The 26,266-nt window shown below is 40.3% G+C and overlaps 1 protein-coding gene across 3 annotated transcripts in view; it reads left to right on the top strand.

Annotated features, from left to right (window-relative positions):
* The window catches only part of LOC122654106, an 89,176-nt gene that overhangs the window by 10,619 nt on the left and 52,291 nt on the right, over nucleotides 1-26,266 (top strand). For all 3 annotated transcript variants that reach the window (XM_043848085.1, XM_043848084.1, XM_043848083.1), the window contains exons 4-6: nucleotides 6,743-6,853; nucleotides 17,216-17,418; nucleotides 17,686-17,795. In XM_043848085.1, the coding sequence (XP_043704020.1) occupies nucleotides 6,743-6,853; nucleotides 17,216-17,418; nucleotides 17,686-17,795 (424 nt within the window). The remainder of the gene's footprint in view (nucleotides 1-6,742; nucleotides 6,854-17,215; nucleotides 17,419-17,685; nucleotides 17,796-26,266) is intronic.

Raw genomic sequence — 26,266 nt, 5'->3', positions numbered from 1 at the left:
ACTAGGAGCCGATAACAGGATCAATAGCTAAAAGGGGTTGCTGGTTCGAATGGACAGCACTAGGATTTAGGTTAATTCTAGGGTTTAGGATGGGAATTTGGGAATGGGTCTTATATGGCTTTAATATGCAGGTCTAGGGGGTTATTATGGGATAAGAATAATTGGATTTGGGATTTGGTTAAGTTTGAAAAATCTGCAGAATTAGGGTTTAGGTTTCAGGTTTTAGGAACTAGGAAATAGGCTGAATTTAGGGTTTCTTATGGGGATTTAGGGCAGGGTTTTGGATCAAGCATAGGGCACAGTGAGAGGGTAGATCGACCAGGTTTGGGGCTTGTTCTGATGGTTAATTATGGCTGGACAGATTTAGATGGATTAGGGTTTTGGGGGGAATCGATGGAATGGATGGGGGAATGGGGCTGTGAGTGATTCAGGGTTAAGGAACTCAAATAAAATAAAAAAAGGGGTGTTAGGGTTGGCTGTAGAAGGTTATGGGGAGAAGGGAATAACTAAATTAACAAACAACTCACCGGATCTGCAGTAGCAGCAAGTTGAGGAAGCTTGATTGAAGAAGAAGAAGGACCTCCCGATCTACAAGATGCAGGGAGTCGCCGGAATCCACCAGCCCTCACCCTTGATATGACTCACAAGACAATTCTCTGAGGAGAGAAGCAACAGCAGCCATGGCCAGTAGCAAAAGTTAATTTTTTTTAAAACATAATGGGTGGAGGAGCCTCTCCCACGATCTATTATTATTAAATAGGAGGCCAAAGGCTTAATTCCTAAAACTATTACAACTCTAATCTCCATCCAAAATCTTGGAGAGGTACAATTAAGTGACTTAAAACAATTTAAAAGGTATAAAAAGACTCAATTGACCCTAATGACTTAAAACAACTTAAACTACTTGAAATAAAAGAAGATTCCCTACTAGCCAATTGGATGTAAGAACCTATTAGCCAATAGGAGCACTTCACTTAAATTAGACCAATTGAACCAATTGGATGCAACCAATTTAAACTGGTTCAATTAAAAACACAAAATAAAAACTAAGTATAGAACTGAAATAACTAAACTAAGGTTCCTACTAAAACCCTAGGCTTAGGGTGGCTTCTTCAAATTGAGGAGGCTAGGGTCTGCATCAACACGTCAATACGGCCATTAAAGGCCCATGTGACTATCAGACTATGATTTTGTTTTTGAGATCAGAGATTGAAGGAGATTTCATAGAAAAAGTCCTTTTCAGAGAGCACCCTTAAGATACCTCAGGATACGACATGCTGCCTCCCAATGAGCTTGCTTCTCCATAAATTCACTAGTCACACCAACATCAAAAGATATTTTAGGTAGGGTAACGATAAGATATATGAGTTTGCCAACTAACCTCGGATACTGATGTTTGTCTGCATACTCGTCACCAAAAGCTCCAAGTTTTACATGAGGATCCATATGGGGATCCATAGGAGTATCTACAGGCTTACAACCTAACATCCCCATCTCACTTAAAAGATCAACAAAATACTTCCTCTGAGAAACTAAGTCATTTCTTGTTGCGAATGACCTCAATACCAAGAAAATATCTAAGAACTCCCAAATCTTTTATTTGAAAGTGCTGCTGTAAGTAAGACTTGACCTGTTTAATTCTAGACAAGTCATTACCCGAGATAGTAGTATCATCAATATAAACAACCAACATAATCACTTTAGAGTCTTGATGATGAACACACGCTAAATGGTAAGAGTAACATTGAGAAAAGCCAAAGCCATCAACAACTTTGCTAAATTCATCAAACCAGGCTCTCGGGGACTGTTTCAACCCATAAATAGCTTTGTTCAGCCTACAAACTTTCAGGGCTTTTCTCCCCTTGAGCAGCATACCCAAGAGGTTGCTCCAATCTTCATGCAAATTGCCATACAGGAAGTTTGTAGGCTGAACTCTCATAGAATTCAGGTGAGCAACAAAAAAATAAGGTTTCAAAATAATCAGCTCCATAGATCTGAGTATAGCCTTTAGCAACCAAACGAGCTTTCTGTCTTCAACAGATCCGTTAGGGTTATATTTAATGGTGTACACCAAACGACACTGCACAAGGCCCTTACCTAGAGTTAGGTCTAGCAAGACATCCATTTCCACATCCATGGCTGACTTCCAACCAGGATGAGATAAAACATCTTGACATTTGGTAGGAATAGAGTGGGAAGTCAATGAGAAGGCAAAGGTGCAAAGAGAAACAAGAAGTTGTGAAATAAAAACATAATTGGCAATGGGATAGGCAACTAAGGATTTCTGAGTATAGGAATGAGTACTTTTCCATAGAGTAATGGGCAAGTCATTAGTAGAAGAACCTTCAGGCAAAGAATCAGATTGGGAGAGGTGATGAGTTTCTGGAACTGGCGGTGACAGCTTGGAGCTGTGCTTGTACACTTGCAATTGTACTCCTGTGGATTTGGAAGCAGAATCTTCAAGAGGAATTAATTTAGGAACGGGGGAGGACAAGGGGAGGCAGGCCTTAAATCAGTATCAGGAATAACACCACCAAAATAGGGATTATTTTCAAAAAAGATAGCATCAGCACTAACAAACTGCTAATGAGTGACAGGATTAACCACGATATCTTTCTTGGGTGCAAGAATACCTAAGGAAAACACACTTTATAGCATGAGGAGAAAGTTTATCAATGCCAGGACAATTATTATGATTAGAACATGTGCACCCAAAAATATGTGGTGTTATGCCAAATAACACGCTGTTTGGAAAACAATGGAAAAGGGAGACTGTTTTGAAGGACAAGAGGGCATCCGATTAGTCAAATGACAAACTGTCAAAGCAACATCTTCCCACTAAATTTTAGGTATACTCATATGAAACATCAGGGATCTAGCATCTAACAAATGAAGGATTTTCCTTTCTGCCACACCATTCTGTTGAGGTGTATAAGAATAACTAGTTTGATGGATAATGCCATTTTCAGAATAAAAGGTTGAAATTTCAGGTTGATTAATGTCAAGAGCATTATCAGTATGCAAAAGTTTTAAACAAACACTAAACTGAACTTTTATTTCATTATAAAATTGTTTAAAAACAGACACAAACTCAGAACGATTCTTTAAAAGATACAACCATGTCATTCAAAAGTGATCGTCTACAAAAGTGACAAAATAAGAAAAAGCTGACTAACTCTTAATTTTACATGGACCCCATATATCAGAATGAACTAAATAAAATAAAGAACGACTCCTAGACATACTACAAGACAAAAAAACAGTGTGGTGATGCTTTCCAAGCTCACAAGCTTCACACTCGTTGTGGGAGATAGGCTTGCAACTTGGGATCATATGCTGTCAACAGCATTATCAGTATGCAAAAGTTTTAAACAAACACTAAACTGAACTTTAATTTCATTATAAAATTGTTTAAAAATAGATACAAACTCAGAACGATTCTTTAAAAGATACAACCATGTCATTCAAAAGTGATCGTCTGCAAAAGTGACAAAATAAGAAAAAGCTGACTAACTCTTAATCTTACATGGACCCCATATATTAGAATGAACTAAATAAAATAAAGAACGACTCCTAGACATACAAGACGAAAACACAGTGTGGTGATGCTTTACAAGCTCACAAGCTTCACACTCATTGTGGGAGATAGGCTTGCAACTTGGGATCATATGCTGTTGCTTGGAGAGAGATACATGTCCCAGCTGGTAATGCCAATAAAGTGGAGAAGCATCAGCAAAGGTAAGTAGGTAACTGATGTTGTCGTAGATGAGGAAGCAACATCAAAGTAGTACAACTTTACAAGCCATCCCTCTCATGCCCTCCACCAATCGTCTTATTTGTCTTGAGATTCTGATCAATTGACTAATAGATAAAAGATTCACTAGTAAATGAGGAATATGAAGTACAATAGATAATGAAAGAGAAGAAGAAGAAAGAGGAATGACACCCAGTTGAGATTTGGGAAATTATGACTTATTTTTAGACTAGCACTAGCCCTTTTATTTGTAAAGAGTAAAGAGAAAGTAGGGTTACATTAGGGTTACAATATAATGACCATAATGACTAAACTACTCCTGCACCCTATTTTACAATACTCCCCCTCAAGTTGGAGGGAGCATAGATATCATACATGCCCAACTTGCACAAAATTGGATGAAACATCTTACTGTTAAATCCTTTGGTGAGGACATCCGCTAACTGCTCACTGGACTTCACAAAAGGAGTGCAAATAAGGCCTTGCTCCAGCTTTTCCTTGATGAAGTGGCTATCAATTTTAACATGTTTGGTGCGATCATGCTGAATCGGATTGTGTGCAATGCTGATCGCAGACTTGTTATCACAGTATAACATCATAGGAACACGGATAGTCAAGCCCAAATCATGGAGAAGACATAGCAACTCACAAACACCATGTGCCATAACACGAAATTCAACCTCTACACTGGACCGACTACTACGACCTGCTTCTTGCTACACCAGGTAACAAGATTGTCACCAACAAGAGTGCAATATCCAGACGTGGACCTCCTATCCCAATATGCATCAGTAAAGGCCTCTACACGCATGTGATCATGGGGCGAAAAAAGGATACCTTATCCTGGAGCCGACTTCAGGTACTGAAGAATCCGAATTCTGAAACATTGTCTCCATATGAGGGATGCAAGGGTCGTGCTTGTACTGACTCACCAAACTCACAGCATAGGCTATGTCTGACCTGAGTTGAGACAGATAAATAAGGCGTCCGACCAGCAGCTGGTGATGCAGATACACTACCTTGGACTGACCCAAACCCAGTTGGGTATCCAAACCAAGATGAACCGGTTCCCAACCATGTTCTGGTTCAGTAGGATATTTAGAATTTATTTTATTTGGAAAAGATATGTAATCTTTTATTTTGGGGTAGCTATTAGACTTATAGGGAAATTTCTAATTTGAGTTTTATTGAGTTTCTATTTTAGTTAGTCTAAGTTTTAGGAAGTAATTAAGAGTCTTTATTTTTATGAATCTTTTATTTTTCTTTATATATTATGTAATTCCCCATCATTGGAGACAGATTTTGAAGAATGAATTGAGTTTATGGTTTGAGTAGCCTGAGGGCTGTGTGCGTGAGCACTCTTCTCCCCTCCCTTCTTCTTATGCGATTTCTTCTCTCTGTCCCCTGCAACTCTGATTTCTACCAAGTTCCCCTGGTGTTGAGAAAAACTCGTCCACGAGTTTTGTAGAATGGTAAAAATAAAAGACTCATAAAAATAAAGACTTGTCATTGTATGTTTTGATCGAAGAAACCTCCGAGAAATCCACACTTTTGAGCCAAACTCCCACTCCCTTTGTCGAAACCATTGAGATAGTGTATATTTCGATCGAAACTTGTGAGAAATGGCAAGTTTCAATTGAAATTTGTTATTTTTAAGTGCCAGTTTGGGTTGGTTCAACTTGTTTCGACTAGTTTCAACCGAAACCAGTCAAAACCAACTAAAACCTTGTACTTTTTAAACTCCCACCTTTACTCGTGTCGGTTTCTTGCGAAACCGAGATATCTCAGTGGTTTTGGTTGGTTTCGACCGAGTTCTCTTTCCATTCCGGTAACAATAAACAAAACTCAAAAATCTTAATTCATCCAAATCTGAAAAATAAACCTGATTACAAGAATATTTAAAGATAAAATAAGAGACTCCTAACCCAAGTAATCCTAATCCTAAAACCAAAAGGGTACTCTAACTTGGACTCTAACTCTTTTAATACATAGCCGACTAAAACTAAAACAAAAATTGTACAAGATAAACCCAATGAATAAATCTACTCTAAAATAAAAAATAATTAACTATATTCTATTAAACTGGACCCTGTTCATCTTCACATGGATTATCCAATGGGTTTGGCCTGGCCCATGGCACAGCTACCGCATCATTAGGCCTTGTATCAAGTATGACCTCAAATAGAGCTGATTGGAGGGCAAGTATCCATGTAGCCGACCCCATTTAGTTGGGATAAGGCTGAGTTGTTGTTGGTGAGGGTTTGATTTAGGAACATGAGAGAGAGGGAGGGAAGGTTATCCTTTAGAGAGAGACAGATTTAGGGAAATACTGAAGAAAGATTTCTAAAGTGCGAGATTTTAGGACCTAGGAGAGAGATTTGAGGACTGATATAATATTGTAATGGGTTGGGTGGGGGATACCATGTGAATGGAAGAGCCAAGTGTTAAGGAGAAAGTGATGCCACATGGAGGAGAGAGAATAAAACGGGTTTGCTTCATTGTATGGTAATAGAAATATATGATGTATGATTATCTAGGTGTAAATATAGGCATGCCCAAACATCTGCCAGCTGCCAGTTGCCATCCCAAGATTAGGATGTCCCTCCTAAGTTAATTGGCTTGAGTTACTTATCTAATGGTTTGTTTCCATCTAAGGTCTTTAATCTCCTTTTATGGTAAATTATCTAATGATTTGTTTTCTTTTTAGGTTCTTTATTTTTCCCAAAGAAAAAGGAGGGGGGGGGGGGAGAGATGATTCTATCCACCTATTTTGATGTATTCTTGAGCCAGAATGACTTCCAAGGCTGTTTGGCTGTCTAGGCTCTTATATATGTGACATGGAAATTCTATGGTGGGGAAATTGGGAAGCACCAAAATCTATGCTCTCATTATTTTACTTGATTGGCTTGGTTTGCTCAATAAAAGAAAGACAGCCTATGCCTAGTTCTGCAATATCTAATTAAGCATGTTTTGTTACAACTTCTGAAGTTTGCAGGGTCCCTTGGTGAAGAAGATTTCCAGCACTTACATGGTAACCCCTGCTGTTGAATTTTTCCATTTATTGCCTTATGCTGGGATTATGTCAGACTGGTTTTCCAGGTAAACAAGTTCACTATTTTATATTATCTATTGCTTATTTGATTTTATATGGGAAAAATGTCCCTTACTTGGTCTGTCCTCGATGCAGATAAATAACATAAATAGGCTTATTTTAGTGGAAATAAGCCTTGGGTTGGGTTATATTCTATATTGTGAATGTTATCCATGTGACGAGGTTTGGACACAATGATGTTGATCCACCATGATTGAACTTTTAGTATTTTCTGCTGTTATAAGAAAACTGTTCAACGTTGAATCTTTAATTACTTCTCACTTCTTAGAGCTTTAAATTTCCATTTGGAACTTACCAGATGAATACATGGTAATTTGGAGAAAATGAACACCAAATATGCTGCCTTGTGTCAGCTATTTATTGCCGTTTAGTGAAGCTTAAGTTCACGTGCTATGAAGGAAACATTCACCCAATTTTTATTTTTCTGTTAATTGGAATTTTTCCTCTAGAATGTCTCCAAGAGAATTAGTGAAAACAATTTTTAGTTAATAAATTTGTTATAATGACGTCCAATTTTGGAAGTAAAGATAGAACAAGTAGTTCGGTTGGCCAGGAGTAGGAGGGGGGAGAAAACAGGGAGATACTTGAGACTATTGCAACAGGATGTTTAGTTGAGCTTCAACCTATTACACAAGTGATGTTTATTCCTATCTCATGATTTACGTGGATTATGACAGTAATATTCAGATTAATTTTTTGACAAAATAGTCTTATCTTAGTCTTATCTTACTGAATGAGCACTATTGATAAAGACCAGAAGGGTGATTCAGGGAAAGATTGGCAACATGCAGCCACCCATTTGAAGAAGCATACATGGTTATAAAATCATGCTTCAATTCATAGTTGTCATGGCATCGCCATGGCGACATATCGCTGGATTAGTGGGCATATCTACCAACGACATGGGATATGTAAGAATATCGACCGATATGGCCTCCATGGCGCCGGCATGGACGCCATACCACGTTATATGGCCATATCGGCCGATATTCATGTTCAAGTGTATAAAACTTAAGTTTTTTAATAATTATTAATTTTTTTAACCTTTTAAAAGATAATGCTTTTAGCTTAATGTGGATTGGAGGTGTAACTTTTTAAGTTACACCTGCAATACACATCAACCTAAAAAAAGTTAAAAAGCTTAAAACAATACAACTATACCCTAACTCTCGTCTCTTGGGAGAAATAGAAATCGAAAAAGAAAACAGAGGAGAGAGTCGTGAGATAGAGAGACGCAGTTCTTCTTCACTTCTTTGAACGGCTGTCGGCCTCCTTCCTCGGCTCTGGCGAGTGTTCCCAGCTCCGGCAACCTCTTAAAGCAGGTAAGTAATTACTGTTGTTTATTTTTTTTTATTTGGTGGTTCTTCTTCTTCTTCTGTTCAGTTCTTCTTCTTACTCATTCACGCACAGTCGCGACTCCAGCGAGACTGCGAGAGACAGAGAGGGGGTTTCTCACTCCTTCGGTTCTTCTTCTCCTCCCATTGCTTTTTCAGTTCTTCTCACTTCTTCGTCTTCTTCACTTCCGGCGACTCCTCTTCTCCCTTTTTTTTTTATAGATAATATTCAGTCACAGGGGGTTTTTTCATGTGACAGTGGCACAGCCAAATACACATGGCTGTTGTATTTTTTTTGTTTGGTAAAGCACTAAAGCAACACCAAGTCACCAACAGCAGTTTTTTTTCTTTCTTTCTTCTTCCCTTGCACACAGCCACACACACAAACACACACACAGACAGAGAGAGGGGGGTATTGGTAATTTTTTCATGTGACACACACAGCCAAATACAGTAATACACACGGCTGTTGTATTTTTTTTGTTATAGGGTATATATTATAGCATATTAAATGACATTAAAAATAGAGAAAATAAAAAATAAAACATGGTCGACATGATCGCCATGGCGATATATCGATTAGACACCCCTCCACCGATTTGGATTGCCGTGATGACGTGACAACTATGCTTCAATTTGAAGTTGTCACTTAGGTCCATAATCTGATGTTAGAAGATGAGGAAGAATGATTGAGAGCTGAAATGCTTGAGTGAGTTGTGTCTTCACTCAGCCCCTTTACTTATAGATTTCATTAATAGGGCAGAATTACAAATATAACCCTCCATAGCCGACTATGATAGCTAGGGAGGGAAATAAAGGAAATAAAACATAAAGAATACCTAAAATACCCTTATCGGGTTTACATTCATATCTCAACACTCCCCCTCAAGTTGGTGCATATATATCATGCATGCCCAACTTGACTAAGCTAGGATGAAACAACTTTCCACTTAACCCTTTTATGAAGACATCTGCAAGTTGATCACCTGACTTCACAAAAGGTATACAAATCTGCCCACTTTCTAACTTTTCCTTGATGAAGTGTCTGTCAAACTCCACATGCTTGGTACGGTCGTGCTGCACTGGATTGTGGGCAATGCTAATTACTGCTTTATTATTTTTTGACAAAATAGTCTTGTCTTAGTCTTATCTTACTGAATGAGCACTATTGATAAATACCAGAAGGGTGATTTAGGGAAAGATTGGCAACATGCGGCCGCCCATTTGAAGAAGCATACATGGTTATAAAATCATGCTTCAATTTGAAGTTGTCACTTAGGCCCATAGTCTGATGTTAGAAGATGAGGAAGAATGATTGAGAGCTGAAATGCTTAAGTGAGTTGTGTCTTCACTCAGCCCCTTTACTTATAGATTTCATTAATAGGGTAGAATTACAAATATAACCCTCTATAGCCGACTATGATAGCTAGGGAGGGAAATAAAGGAAATAAAACATAGAGAATACCCAAAATACCCTTATCGGGGTTTGCATACATATCTCGATACTCCCCCTCAAGTTGGAGCATAGATATCATGCATGCCCAACTTGACTAAGCTAGGATGAAACAACTTTTCACTTAACCCTTTTGTGAAGACATCTGCTAGTTGATCGCCTGACTTCACAAGAGGTATACAAATCTGCCCACTTTCTAACTTTTCCTTGATGAAGTGTCTGTCAATCTCCACATGCTTGGTACGGTCGTGCTGCACTGGATTATGGGCAATGCTGATTACTGCGTTGTTGTCACAGTAAAACATCATTGGAAGATGAACAGAACCACTAATATCTTGGAGCAGACTCTGAAGCCACAAAAGTTCACATATGCCCTGAGCTATGGCACGAAACTCAGCTTCAACACTGGATCTTGCCACCACATTTTACTTTTTACTTCGCCAGGTGATATGGTTGCCTCCTACAAAAGTACAATAACCTGAATTGGATTTCCGGTCTAGATTCCCACCCCAATCAACATCTGTGTAAGCTTCATTGCGAAGATGATCATGCGGAGAGAGAAGAATCTCTTTTCCTAGAGCTGACTTCAATTAATGGAGAATACGAAGAACAACCGCCATATGAGTAACGTAGGGATCATTTATGAACTGGCTGACCAAGCTTACTGCAAATGCAATGTTCGGTCTGGTGTGGGAGAGATAAATTAATTTTCCCACCAGTCTTTGATATCGACCCTTATCAACTGGATCACCATCTTTCTCTTGCAGAAGAGTAGTAGCTTCCAAGGGAGTGTCACATGGATGACGCCCTAACAAACCAGTTTCTGTGAGTAGGTCTAGAACATACTTCTGTTGGGAGAGAAAAATACCTTTGGGAGAATGGGCAACTTCAATCCCAAGAAAGTACCTGAGTTGTCCTAGGTCTTTTATCTCAAATTCTTGTCCCAAGAAATTCTTTAGGTGAGAGACTTCATCTGCATCATTACCAGTCACAACTATGCCATCAACATAGACTATAAAAAGAGTGACCTTATCTCCATTTCGCTTGATGAACAAGGTGTGATCAGCATTGCTCTGTTTGTATCCTACAGAGATCATTGCCTTATGAAACCTGCCAAACCAAGCCCGAGGCGATTGCTTCAGCCCATATAATGCCTTATTCAGCCTACAAACCTTCCCATGAGTCTTGTCACAAGAAAAGCTAGGAGGGACCTCCATATATACCTCCTCTTCCAGTTCTCCATGAAGGAATGCATTTTTACATCTAATTGTTGCAATTCGCAGCCTAGATTGATTACATATGACAATAGGACCTGAACAATATTTAACTTTGCAACTAGGGCAAATGTCTCCTGATAGTCAATCCCATAAGTATGAGTAAAGCCCTTTGCCATAAGTCTAGCCTTGTATCTCTCTACTGATTCATCCACCTTCTGCTTTATAACAAATACCCACTTACAGCCAACTGGTTTCTTTCCTGGAGGAAGAACCACTAGCTTCCAAGTCTCATTTTTAGATAATGCACTCATCTCTTCCATCATGGCTGCTTTTTACTTTGGATATGCAATCGTCTCATGCCGTTTCTGAGCAATAGAAACAGAGGACACAAATGCACGATAGGAAGGAGACAAAGCATCATAGGAAACAAAATTGGAGATGGGATGTTGGGTGCAAGACCTAATGCCTTTACGGACAACAATAGGTAAATCAAGAGAAGGATCCTTACCAAGTAATGAAGTAGAATCTGGATCTGGATCAGGATCTGACGATTGAAGAAGAGGTACGGTAGTGGTGGTCTCAACTTGCTCTTTGTGCTTCCGAGTATAGATTTTGTCAACATGAATCTAACTCATAGGTCTACGCTCCCCCTGAATAGGAGCTGGAAGAATAATAGATATGTCTTCAAAGCCTGGATCATGCTCCCCCTGAAGAGGTGGCTGAGAATAATATGCCAAGGATTCATGGAAGACTATATCCATAGTAACAAAGGTACACCGAGTAGGTGGGTGATAACACTTGTATTCTTTCTGGGTGGCGGAGTAACCCAAAAAAATCCACCGAATGCTCCTAGGATCCAACTTGCCATGAGGATGGTGGTTGCGAGCATAACAGACACAACCAAAAATTTTGGGAGGCACCACAAAAGAGGAAGAACCTTGGAGAAGGTCAATAGATGCATGACCATTGAGGACATGAGTAGGCATTCTGTTAATGAGGTACAACAGTGAGGATAGCAGTGGTTCAATATTGGGGAGGAATAAGACGAGCAAACATAATGGCCCGAGCTACTTCAAGAAGGTGTCTGTTTTTTCTCTTAGCCACGACATTCTGGGCAGGAGTGTCAACACAACTGGTCTGATGAATGATTCCATTTTCAGCCAAATACGTTTGGAACTGTCCCTCCATGTATTGTCTGCCATTATCACTCCTTAGAATTTTTAATGTGGCACCAAATTGGGTCTGAATCATGCGATGAAAGTGCTGAAAATTACGAAAGACCTCACTTTTGTGTTGCATCATGTAAACCCAAGTGGTCTGAGTAAAGCAGTCAATAAAGGAAACAAACCAACGATGGCCAGAAATGGAGACACGACGGGCAAGGCCCCATACATCAGTATGAACTAAAGCAACTGGAGAAATACTTCTTTTATTTAATGGAGAATAGGTTGAACAAGCCTGTTTGGCCAAAACACAGGCCTCACGTAATAACTCATCCGTTTTACAATCCTTGACAAGATGAGGAAACAAAAAAGCTAAAGTTCAAAGTGGAAGGTGACCAAGCCTACAATGCCATAGATGGAGATTTGGAGAGGTGACTGAATGTAACTGATGAGCTGAGGATGAAGCTGTTGGTGAACAAGTCTGACCTGTGTCGAGTACGTAGAGACCACCATGTACCTTACCACCCCCAATCGTGTGCCCCTTCATCAAATCCTGTATGACACAATGAGAGTAATGTAGCCTAGGTGAAATAAATCTCACTTAGGACCAGGTTCTGTTTTAGGGTTGGCCGAATGGGCAGTTTAGGGTAACTAGGGCAAAATTAGGGTTAGGAATGGGAGATTGAGTTAGGGTTTTATTGGGTAATGGTCTGCAGAATTTTAGGAGTCTATTAGAATAGGTTTTAATGAGGTTTGAATAAGAAATAGAAATTCAGAAATATTAGGGTTAGGGTTTTGGGTTTTCAGATTTAGGATCTAAGCTGAAACTAGGGTTTAGGAGCAGATTTAGGGGCTGGGCTTTAGGTCGAGTTTTCCTAGCAGGGACGGGGTGGTTCGGCTGGACTTTGGTGGGGTTTTGATGGCTGGTTAGGTCTAGGCAGATCTTAGGGTTTCTGGGTTTTTATGTTGAGGGAGGGATTTAGGGTTTGTAGTGGATAGGTGAGGCTGCAACTGAGATCGAGTGGGAGGGTTACTGTGATGGACCTGTGGTTAGGTTTTGAGTGTAATCTGATGAGGGAATAGGGCTGTGATGAATGTAGATGAAGCTAGGGTTTGGGGAAGTCGATTAGGTTAGATGGAAGTAAGAAGAAGAGATGATAAAGTTGCAGGAAATTGTAACTCTTACTGGAATTGCAGAATTTCAGCAGCAGCAACCTTGAAGAACTTGAAGGAAGAAGAAGACGAACCTCCCGATCTGCAAGATGCAAGGAGTCGCCGGATTACTCCAGCCCTAGCCCTTGATATTACTCACAAGGGGTCTTGATATGACACACAAGACAGAGAAGCAGCAGCAGTCATGGCGGCAGCAGCAAGAAGAAACAAAATTTCAAACATAATAGGTGGGGGAGCCTCCCACGATTCTACTATTTATAATAATAAAGGGGGGCCTAAAGGCTTTACAAATAATCAATCTAAAGCAATCCTAATCAGATTAGGAGTTGGGATTCCTAATCTGAATCCTAATTATGAAACACAGAATAGACTTATACTCTAAATAGGAGTATAAGTGTAAACAACTAAAACAAATAAAATAAAATACTAATCCCTCTAAAATCGTGGAGGGGAACTAAGAAGATAAACCATGAAAAAGACTGTTTTAATCCTAGGCTAAAAGAACAAACAAATAAAAAGGCTCCAACGAAAAATCAAAGAACAGCCAAATTAATCATGGTTTCGGCTTCTGCATCAGAGAGGGAAGGAAAGTTATTTTGCAGTTCAAATTTCTGGTTAGACTACTAATGGAAAAAAGATTAGTAGGAAATGAAGGAACATGCAAAACAGAATTTAGTGTAAGGGTAGGAAAGCAGTGAATGGAACCCTTTCCATGTATGGGAGTAAGGGAACCATTAGCCGCTCAACAGTATCTTTTCCAGAACCAGGAGAATATTAAGGAAATACATGGGAGGAACCAGTCATGTGGTCAGTGGCACCGGAGTCTATTATCCAAGGACTAGAGACAGCCGATACACAATGACTACCGACCGGAATACCTGAGGCAAAGTAAGAACCAGAAGAGGCAGCGGGTGCAGATGCCATAGAAGGTGCAGCGGAAGGTGTCTGGAGCATGCGACGGAGGGCTAGTAGCTCATCCGGAGAAAAACTAGTGTCAGTAGAGGGGACTGTAGCAGTAGGAGCAGCAGCTTCAGTCAGATTTGCCTTCGGTTTGAGCTTCCCCCGGTCTTGTTTCGCCTCAAAATCAGCGGGCTTCCCTTGTAACTTCCAACACTGAGCCTTGGTGTGATAAGGCTTGTTGCAATGTTCACACTTGACAGGCTCCTTGGAGGCAGCGTTACCATAATTAGTAATTGTAATGGGAATGGGGCTGGAAGTAGTCTGTAGGGCAGACCTAGCAACAATAGGAGCATGTAACATCGCAGCCCGGCGGGTCTCCTTTGTATGAACCATGGCAAAGGACTGCTCTAGTGTAGGTCTGTAGGAAAGGGAGATTGGTTCAGCACTTGCATTCTAATAGGGTCATACTCCACATTCAGACCTGCCAAGAAGTCGTACACATGGATACTGTAACATGTTTACGGTAGGCAGCAATATCAGTAGGTGTAGAGGGTTGATAGTTGGAGTAATGATCCAATTGCTGCCACAAGCTTTTGAGGGCAGCATAGTATGCAGCGACGGACAACTCCTTCTGAGTGAGGTCATGGGACTTCTTGCGAATCTCATACACCTGAGCAACATTCCCAACACATCCATAAGTCTCCTTGGCAGCACTCCAGATCTGATGGGCTGGCTCCAGAAGCAAGAAATTGTCGGACAGATCTGGTTGTATAGAGTGGAGCAAGTAAGACATCACCATAGCATCACGTGACATCCACTTCTCTTGCGGAGAACCTGTTTCAGCTGGCATAGTGTTAGTGCCAAGGATATGGCCAGTAAGACCACTACCAGCAATGGTCAAGTAAGTAGTCCGAGACCACTTGAGGTAATTTGTCCCATCGAGCTTGATAGGAGCAGCAAGAGGAAGCAACTCTGTCCGAGACTGTCCATCAAGCCCAGGAGTTGCAGAAGAGGAGTCGGAACTTGTCATGATGATTCAAAGAAATGCTCCAACAAATGGCAGCAACACAAGAGAGTAATTGCTGAAAATGGAAACAGCAATATCCCCAAGAAATTTCCAATAAAATAGGCTGAAAAATTGATCGAGTACTCTTCACTAATGATGAAAGAAGTCCTCAAAATTTCACACCAATCTGAGAAGAACTATAAGAGGCAAATCATCAAACACCTGTTGAGCACTCTTGTATGCTGAAATCGATAGCTGAGAGGAGAAATGGTGATATCTTGATCAATACTTGGAGGACCTTCAATAATGAGGGAAGCTTCCCTAAAGAAAAGTAGCAGCAACAGATAAGGGGAACCCCAAATCGATTTGAGTGTCAGGGTTTTGAAGGGCTGAGGCTGCTGTTGAAGGGTGCTGATGTGTACAGAAAGAAGATTGATAGAAGCTATCCAAAGGTGCTGATATGGATCTTCAAGGATGGAAGACTCGATCTCCAATATTTGGACAGAGTCGATCTTCAAGAGATAAAGAATCCAAAATTGCAGAAAGTGGCAACAGCTATCAATCCAAAAGCAATCTTCTCAAATGTAATCTGATTGAGGTAGGTAGAGGGCAGCACAAGATCAATTGATCACCTCATATGTGCTGCCCTTAGTTCAGATTTCAGACCAAGAAGAAAGGGAGAAGAAGAAGAAGAAGGTGGGAGAGGTAAAGAAGATCGAAGGTGAAGAGAGGGCTGTTAGAGAGAGAGAGAAACGATGGGATTAAAGGCTGGTTCTAACCCTAGATCAGATTTGTTTTGATACCATGTTAGAAGATAAGGAAGAATGATTGAGAGCTGAAATGCTTGAGTGAGTTGTGTCTTCACTCTGCCCCTTTACTTATAGATTTCATTAATAGGGCAGAATTACAAATATAACCCTCCATAGACGACTATGATAGCTAGGGAGGGAAATAAAGGAATAAAACATAGAGAATACCCAAAATACCCTTATCGGGTTTACATACATATCTCAACATCTGATTAAGCCACCTAAGCTCACTATCACCACACTATCTCTGTGCTGTGCCATCATTAATATCATGATCAACTCACTATTGATTTGTAGTTTGACTCCTGACGTCTCCAATAATTGTAGTTCTTTATTCTTTGAAATTTAATTAAGTGTATGGGGTTTTAGTTTGAATCAGTCTGCTTGGCCTTCCAACCAGATATCCTCATTTTAATAAGAGACAATAGTTCTCCCTTTGCCCCTTCAATCCAACCGGGTGGAAGCTTTTTTGATTATATTTCTCTGCCTGTATCTGAGTTGAACTTGTCATTCATTATTGAATTTTTTTTCCCATTTTAACTTCAGTTTTTGTTGGGAAGTGGTTTCTATCTAGAGAAAGGCAACATGACTTCCATTAATTTGTGAAGACAATTTTGGTTCTTGCTTCTACAAGAAGCAAGGCTCTCTTAAAAGCAAGGAAGGGGAAATGTTGATAATATATGAAATAACAAAATATGGCCATCCTATATGCATCTAACGAATATATGGATGGAAGGGAAAAGAAAGGAATCTCATGACTCCCCTATACAACAGAAGTATCCAATTGCAAAAATTATGTAGGAGCGGGTTGAATAAGGTCAATTAGACACTCTCCTACTTCCTGTAATTACAGTATTTCCTAATTTTTATGGCAAACCACATAGCAGATCCCTTTGAACTCTTTGCCAAAGACAGCAAGCCCTAAACTTTGTCCACAACTAAGGGGTTCCAAATGAAATCCATTCTCAAAAATCCTCACAATTCTTTCCTCAGACTCTGGCAAGGGTTAGAAATTGTAACCTTTCTATATACTTTGTTTGCAACCAATAGTCATAATACCAGAAGCCATGGCTCGGCCTTATAATCAATCTACTTTCCATCCATTAGGTGGTCTTCCAATTAGAACTTGTTACTTCTCGAACTTTTAGTTTGCAAGATTTTTTTTTTATCTCCTCTGTGTTTCCAATTTGTAATTTTAATTCTTTGTTCTCTTACTTACCTCTTAGCTGTGTCAATATGTTTAGAATATATTATTTGGGCTTTTTGAAAAATGATGATTTCTTTTAAATCACAGGGAGGAGAATCCAAATAAGTCGTCACTTTTACAGTTGGGACCAGGAAATGTAAATATAGGTTCTTCTCTGAGTGCAAAAAAAGCTTCCTCTGTTGAAGTGGATGACAGCAGTGATATATCTAACAGAACCTTTGAAACTGCACATAGAATGGATGACAAAACAATTGAGAGAATTGATGAAACTCTATACCAGAAAGAAATTGGGGAGTATCATATCAGTGGGGCATCATGTGCTTCCTGTATGTCACATGGTATGGTCGAGGAAGAATCCTTAGTAGTTTGTTCCCCAAGGGTGGGCAAGAGTAAGACTATTCCGAATTTAGTAACAGTCAACCATCTTGATAGAAAGACGTCGTATTCCATTGAAAGTGCTATAAATGCTACCAAAAAGGACTTTAAAGATGTGGATGCATCATGTAGGATCGATAGTAAGGCTGATTATTCCTCCACTGCTTGTCCCCAAAGTGCAGACAAAGGAAAGAGTATTCCAAGGGAAGTTCCGGCCAACCATCTTGAGGGAAAGATCATAGCCTCCAGTGAAGATGATTTGGATTTTACCAGAAGCAGTTCCAAATATAAGGTACGTTTCCACTACAGCTTCCTTTGTTGCTTTATTTTTGTTTAAGTTTTTTGCATGGACATCCGTTGGTGGCTGTTAGTACTTTTTCCTTGAGAATATTTTCATTTATTATATGTCATGTTGGGTTAGGTCTGAATTCTGGTTGATTGAATTTATCCACAGGGTCTTCAAAGACCAACCTGAACTTAATATTAATGGCTCGTGGTAGAATTTTGAATTCTTTAAATCTTCTCTTAAAGATTTTTTCAAATTGAGTCTTTAGCTTACTGTAATGTTCAGGAGATGTATAGTATCATTAACATGGTAGGAATTGCTGACCTGAAATCACAGGGATGGGGTTTGTCATCCCTAGTGTCACACTAGGGTGGCAGTGAGTTTTTTAGGTCAAAACTTTTCAAATTTCCATTTTACTCAAAATTCTGGTGGTTCACCTGGGTTCTTAAGCAAAAGTACTGGTTTGGTCCAGTCTGTGAGCAGTCTAGTTGGATTTGAGAGATTTTAAATCAGGCCTGCTAATTTACCAATTTTGAGGAGCATTTGAACTCACAACCAAGGGAGAAAAAGAATTGATGACGCAAGCCTAAAGGCTAAAGGTGCAGCAAGGTTTGAAAACTCGGTCTCGACCAGGTCGAGTTTTCCGAGATCTCGGCGAGACAGTGTACATGTTTATTTTTTTGTTTCGGAACAATGTTTCGGTGGGCAAATGGCCATAGTTTGCTTTGAAACTTTATGGGAAGCTTGTTTTAGGCTTAATAAACATATTTAAAGGTTCAAATTGAAAAAAAACACACCCAATTTGGTGTTTTGGATTTGCACCCTTGGTTGGCTGTAAAGGCCGAAGCCTATTTATTCAATAAAATATTAGGCCTAATACTCGAAAAACAAGTATGGTACAGCATTTGAAGCCTCATATGTGCTTCAAAACAAGCTTAGGCTTGCCGATTGCCTGCTTGAAACGGTGGCCGGAGGCTCGGGGTCGTCGGATAAGTAGCAAGGTGCCCTGAGTCAGCCGTTCTCCGCTCTCCCGGTCTCCCTCAAGTCATGGTAAAACTGTAAAATTAAAACCCTAAAAGCAAAGCCTAAAATCGTAAAAGGGTTATTTTTTTTTACTTAACCGAATTATTCATATATAATTCGTTTCCCGAATAATTCGCGATATTTTATATAATTCGAAAAAGGCGCGACTTTTATTTTAAAAGCGTATTTGGGGAGAATTATTCGTACTATTCGGTATTATTTGGTGCGGCCGAATAATTCGCAAATAATTCGTAGAATTAAATAACTAGGGCCCAAAATGGAGTGGCTGAAAGAAAAAATCGCCGTCTATTGGAGGTGGCTCGGGCTCTTATGTTTGCGTGTAATATCCCCCCCCCCCCAACATTGGGGGGATGCTGTTCTTACTACAGCCTACCTCATTAATAGGCTGCCTACTTGGGTTCTTGACTCCTGTACCCCAGCTGACCTTATACAGGGCTCCTCCTTTGTGGTTCCCCCTAAAGTTTTGGCTGTGTTTGTTATGATCGGGATACTACGTCCCCTGGTAAACTTGAGCCCCGTGGCCTTCGCTGCATTTTCTTGGGTTATTCTCCTGCCCTGAAGGGTTACAAATGTTTCTATCCACCCACCCGTCGTACTCTGGTGAGTATGGATGTCATTTTCCATGAAGCCCTTTCCTATTATCCTACTACACCTCTTCAGAGGGAGAGTTCTAGTGAAAATGTGTTGACCCTTGAGGTTCCTTTTGTGGCTTCTGTGTATAACCAGCCTGAACCCACTCCTTTTGTTTCTCACAATCCTTCTATCGGAGAGGATCCTATACAGGGAGAGACCCTTTTTTTTGGGTGAATAAAAAATATATATTACTAAAAGCCCGAGGTGGGCGAAAGGGAAAAGCTGGGGGAGGGGAAAATACAAGGGGGAAAGAAAAGGGGGGGGGGGGAGCTCCGGGCCCCTCTAATAGGGGCGCAACAAAGTGCTATCTAGGCCCCAGGAAACAACAATATGCCTGTTCCTTGGGGAGTCCAAAAAGGCCTTAAGGGGCAGAAGACTGAGCTTAGAGGAAACCTCCCAAGAGATGGCTTTCCAAATCAGGTCAAAGGAACGAGAGTTGGAAGTCCATCTCCTAAGGTTCCTCTCCATCCAAATGTGGTAGAGGGTAGCGCCAAATACAAGCTTGCCAATGGTTTCGCAGGTGGTGCCGCCTGTGAAAGTCATGACCATCCAAAGCCACTCTCGGTTGAATGAAAGGATTCTCCTGCTGCGAGGCCAAATGAACGACAGGGCTTTTTTCCAGATGGTGGAAGTGAAAGGGCAGGCGAAAAAAAGGTGGTCAATGTCCTCAGAGCCATTCCAACAGAAAATGCAAGAGGGGGGGGGGCAGGAATTCTTCGGTGGGAAAGGAAGGCTTGAGTTGGGAGGCAAAGACTCAGGGTTCTCCAGGCAAGGAAGCTGTGACGGGGGATGTAGCCTTTGAACCAGACAAGCTTGTGCCAAAGGACAGAAGGAGGAGCTCACTCGGTCGAAGGGAGAGACCTTGGATACTAGTAATGATGAAGTTCCTGTTCAGGAGGAGCTCACTCCAGTTCAAAAAACCATTGGTGAGTTTCAGAGGAGAATTAATGACTCCAATCTCAAAAACTATCAGAGAAGAAGTTCAAAAAACAAGCAGCTTCCATCCACTATAGTACCAGTACCCATCCAGTTGCTGACTCTGGATCCGGATCATCCTTCCATTCTAGGTAGGACCCCTTCTCCTGAGTTACATATTGCTCTTCACAGAGGAGTTGTACTCAGCATCTTATGTCTCATGTTGTCTCTTTTAATTCCCTTTCTCCATCCTTTCGTGCATTTGTTTCTTCTCTTTCTTCTGTTTGTATTCCCTAGAATTGGTAGGAAGCTTTTACAGATGGAAAGTGGAAGGCAGCAATGATGGAAGAAATGAGAGCCTTACAAAAAAATGATACATGGGATCTTGTGGTTCTTCCTCTAGGGAAAAGACCAGTTGGATGTAAATGGGTGTTTGTGGTCAAACAGAAGGTAGATGGCACTGTGGATCGATATAAGGCACAACTTGTAGCAAAGGGGTTTACTCAGACATATGGGATCGACTATCAGGAGACCTTTGCACATGTTGCAAAAGTAAACACTATCAGAGTGCTATTATCTTGTGCAGTAAATCTGGGGTGGGATTTATAACAGTTGGATGTGAAGAATGCATTCCTCCATGGAGAGCTTGATGAGGAGGTATATATAGATATTCCACTTGGTTTCGCATGTGACAAAACCAGCGGCAAGATTTGCAAATTGAAGCGTGCTTTGTATGGGTTGAAGTAGTCAGCTCGTGCTTGGTTTGGAAGATTTCACAAGGCTATGGTTTCTATGGGATATAAGCGGAGTAATGCTGACCATACTCTGTTTATAAAAAGGATTGGGGATAAAGTCACCATTTTCGTAGTCTATGTTGATGATATTGTGGTGACTGGGAATGATGGTGATGAGATCAACAAGTTATAGACTTTCCTTGGCCGTGAATTTGAAATAAAGGATTTGGGAAAGTTGAAGTACTTTCTAGGGATAGAGGTTATTCGATTTTCAAAGGGCATCTTTCTCTCTCAAAGGAAGTATATTCTACATCTATTATCTGAGAACGGGTTGTTAGAGTGTCATCCTTCTGATACACCCATACACCTATGGAGGCTACTACAAGGCTCAAGGAAAAGGAGGGTGAACCGGTTGGCAAAGATCGCTATCAGTGGCTGGTGGGAAAACTTATCTACCTTTCTCATACATGGCCAAACATAGCTATTGCCGTGAGTTTGGTAAGTCGGTTTATGCATGATCCTTATTCCTCTCATATGGATGTTGTTCTTTGTATTCTTCGCTACTTGAAGTCAGCCCCGGCAAAAGGGATTCTTTTATCTCCTCATGGTCATCTCCGAGTGGAAGCATATACCAATGCTGACTGGGCTGGTTCTTCTGATAGAAAGTCCATATATGGTTATTGCTCCTTTGTAGGTGGAAATCTTGTCACTTGGTGCAGCAAAAAGTAGAATGTAGTGGCAAGGTCTAGTGCTGAAGCAGAATTTCATGCTATGGCATAAGGCATATGTGAGTTGCTATGGCTTAGAGGTTTATTGCAAGATCTTGATGCTTCTGTCCGTCTCCCAATGATGTTGTATTATGATGACAAGGTTGCTATTAACATTGCTTACAATCTTGTTCAGCATGATCGTACCAAGCATGTGGTGGTTGATAGGCATTTTATCAAGGAAAAGCTAGAAGGACTGATCTATGTTCCGTTTTTGAAGTCTTCTGATCAAGTAGCTGATGTATTCACTAAGGGGTTAAGTGGGACAGTCTTTTTCATCCTATTTTAGTCAAGATGGGCATGTTTGATATTTATGCTCCAACTTGAGGGGCAGTGTTAGAATATAGGACCGTGGACTTATTTCTGTATTTGTCCCTATCCAACCGACTCTAATTAATAGAGTTGGTGGTGTGGAGTTATTTATGTAATTTGTCTCATCCTTCTTTTATTATAAATCAAGGTGCTTGGATGTTCAGTAACACATCCAAGCATTAAGCTCTAATTCACTCCTGTTAACATTCTCCATTGCTCGGATATTTATTATAAATCCAAGTTTCAGCATCAGTTATGTTTACATTTCATCACTTTGACATCCAAGGATCCATAAATTCATCACCTGTGAAAACTAGCTTTTTATTTATTATTCTTTTTTTTATGGGAAAAAGAACATTAACAGGTGGCGTGGTTCCTGCGCCTAGACACAGGACTGCACGAAATTACCGCTCAGCCCCCAGTGAACTAAAAAATCCCATTAAGTTAAATGCTCCTGCACAAGCTATTATTGGCCCCTGTGCTGGTGCAGGCGCTAAACGACTGGTTAGCGTTCTCTTGATTTTTTTTATATAGGTCAAACTTGGATTATTTTTTTCTTCTTCCTGATATAGGATTTAAGGATTTCAGCACCCAGAAATCCTGCATTATGGAGTATGCAGGCCCGAACTTCAGATTTAATGCTTTTGCTGAAACTAGACTAGAGTGATGGGGCTTATTATTTTGTCACAGGGAATAGGTTTTAGTACAGGGACAAGACTAGCATAGAACAAGAAAGGAAAACTGACAAAAGGACAATGACTGAAGTAGAGATTTGTTACTGACAATTTTTGGAAAGACGGACTAGACCAGTCAGTCAAACTGGTTGGACCGTCAACTGGCCATGATTTCACGTTGGGCTCCTTTATTGAACCCAAATGCCTGGAGAACTAGAGGGAACCATATGAACTGTCCTTCTTTTTAGCAAACCATTGGACCTGGACAGTTAAACCACCTGATTTCGGTTAAACCATGATGTGACGAGATGATTTAGTATGTAATTTTTTTGTCCTTTTTTAGAAAGAGGGTGGGAGGGGGGGAGAGGAAATAAAATACTTGATTTAGAAGTTGTCTAGGAAAAAGGGCACTTTAATATTTTCAACTTGTTGATTAGTAGGCTACTAATTAGCCCCTTGATTGATCGTATTATTACTTCCTTATTAGGGGCCATTGCTCTGCTTAGATCAATGGTAAAAGGTTCGGGCTGCCAAGGCAAATGCCCGGGTTCAAGTCTTGAGGGTGACCACTGACCACCATATGCAAAAATGCCAAAGGTTACGACCGACTCCAAACTCATTCTTCCCAGGACCCCACGTAGGCGGGACTAGCAATGGGTAATGGCCCATGTTTTCAATGTTTTAAAAGGTCAATTTTTTAAGAGGTTTTCCTTATTTAATGGATTTAAAATTTACTAGTTTCAAAATTTTAAAAACCCAGATCTTTTTTGGGAATTCAAATCTGCATTTAGTGATAAATGATTCGCAAGTGATTTGCAGAATGTATGGCGTGGCCACGGGTTCAAATCCCTAATTCTGAGTCGCTATGGGTCCACCCAAGCCAAGAAACTCAAACAAGAGGGTCAGTGGCAGTTCTGTAATAACTGGAACTCTAGACCAACGAAACAAGTGGGGAAGGGTAATCCTTGAACTAACAATAAGTCAATAATATATGTAATGAATGAATTAATACAATGACTAAAGGGTAAAATCGGAAATACAAAAGAGAAGGGAGGGGTAAAGCAACAATAAGAAGAGCTCGTCTTCTTCCTTCATGAAACCAGAAAACCCAACAGTAATACTCCTTTGCTTGGATTGATGGAACTCACGCAATAAGAGTCCAATCCAATAGAAATTTCAGGGTTAAGCTCCTAAGTCATAACCCTATCAAATGCATGAGATTGCAGCCCCGATAGATGCCAATATAAATGATTATTTTATCCTGCAACTAACCTTAGCATAAGAACAAAAAACCAAGATATGGATTCGATTTGGAGTTCTGTATTCGAGCTAGGTATCTAGCAGATATTCTACAGGTAGGATTGCACTAAAGGTTGTGAATAGCCCACTCAAGAACAGAACAAGGGGAGCAGAAGTGAAGGAGATCAACACATTCTATTTGGGCGGGAAGTATTTGCCAGAGAAGGCACAACAGTACAATAATAAAAGATAGAAGAAGAGAATAAGGAGGAGAAACGGGAGAAGAAAGGACAGAAGAAGAAGAATAGAAGAAGGGAAGAAATCATACCAGAAGAAAAAGGGTGGAGGAAGAAGAAGAGCATTCACGGTGAACCAGCCTGGTTGCTGGTCCACAGTTTCGCAATTGTGAAGGTAACACTCAATTCCAAATTTCATTCAACTCTGTGTAGCAATGAGTTTACAACCATATATATAAAGAAAATACTCCCACAAAATAGAAACTACTCTTTAACTACGAAACTTTAAACAAAATAGGGAACAACCAAATATTTCCTATTAGTTAAGTGTGTCAATCATTTTGGTTTCAGTTCAAGATACAGTGGAAGCCGAAACCGAATAAGAGCCTATTTTCCAAACCAGAACCGAATCGATTCAGTTCGGTTTAGGTTCAGTTTTTATTAGGTTCCTTATTCAGTTCACTATTCGGTTTGGGCCAACTTTTTACATGTTGAACAACAAAAACTCCCTTATTTATTTGGGCCATAATCCACCAAACTTTTTTCAAACATTAAAAGCAATAGAATTATCATCGACACTGACTAAAATTTTAAAAAAGATTATGGTTTATTTGGTTAAAAAATGGGTAATTAGGTTTGACAGTTTCAATCATGAAACCTAAACTGAACCAAATCGAGAAAAGATTCCACATTTGAAAATAAAATTGAACCAATTTGCTTTGGCTCGATTCGGTTCAGTTTTGGTTCTAAATTGACACCCTTACGTATATTTAACTCCGACCAAAGTAAAACGCAATCCTAATGTATCCTCAAATAACCCCTACCAATTCTTTTTGGTCCAAACCCAGGTTGGGCCGGTTTCGTCTTGGCTTGGGTTTACAGATCCGGTTGTAGTGGTATAGCCATGATAATGCAATTGCATCAACTCTCCTCCTCTGGAAAGAACTCGACTCAGTCAAGTTTGGATAAGGACCAAGGATGCCACCTGAGTCAACTTGCTGAAGGAGAAATGATTCCACTGTTTGCTTAAGCTTAATTGCTGGGAAGTCCTTAGCGAGCAGAAGCGTTATCTCGAGTCCACCGTGCTTGAAGGAGTAAGCTTTCTCATAACCATAATGCTACGCCTTCTTATAAAATAACCATGGTCGTCCGAGTAGGATGTGACAAACTTTCAGAGGTCCGATGTCACATTGCACTATATTGATCAACCCATCAATAGAATATGTGAGTAAACACCCTTCATTGATTTTTAGGCTGGTGTTGTTCACCCAAGCAACTTTATAGCAGTTAGGATGAAGCAAGGTTTTTCACCTGTTGTCTGTGCAGCTCGGTCCTAGCCTAGGGCTTCAAACTCTCAATGAATGGATGCCCTTCTTGGCATATCCTTGATGTCGAGCATCAGGGCCATAAAGTTTCGACATACTCACGTATTGTGCTAGTGTATTACAACTAAGGTAGGGTTCATCGAGCAATGTAGTTGACATTTCTAGGGAGAAATTGGTTCTTTTCCTCCCTCATTAGGTCCTCCCATGTGTCAATGGTGCTTAACCCCTCCTGGATGTCCTTGTCATACAAGTGCCACCAAAGTTTGGCTTTGCCCATTAAGTACATTATAGCTATCAAAACCTTAACTCCCTCTCCAGGTCTCACGATGTGGAAGCATTGTTCCTTGTTGAACAAGAAATTTTCCAGCTCTTTGGCATCTTGGGAACCCCCATAAGTGCCTAGCTCGGGTACATGTAGGCATAGTTCGCGAAACACCAAAATTTTGGTTGAAACCTGGATGGTTTCGGCTGCAATTTTTGGTGGAGGGTTTTGAGGCCTAAATGGCCAAATTAGGTCCCGAAACTTCTAAACCTTATTTTAGGCCCTCTAAATATAGTGGAACCCTTAGATTTTAAAACACACACCCAAAATGGCAGT

The sequence above is a fragment of the Telopea speciosissima genome, chromosome 3 (genome assembly GCF_018873765.1).
Source record: "Telopea speciosissima isolate NSW1024214 ecotype Mountain lineage chromosome 3, Tspe_v1, whole genome shotgun sequence".
NCBI classification, from domain to species: domain Eukaryota; kingdom Viridiplantae; phylum Streptophyta; class Magnoliopsida; order Proteales; family Proteaceae; genus Telopea; species Telopea speciosissima.
Note: the sequence above shows the minus strand (reverse complement) of the source record. Positions and strands in the feature narration are given on the sequence as shown.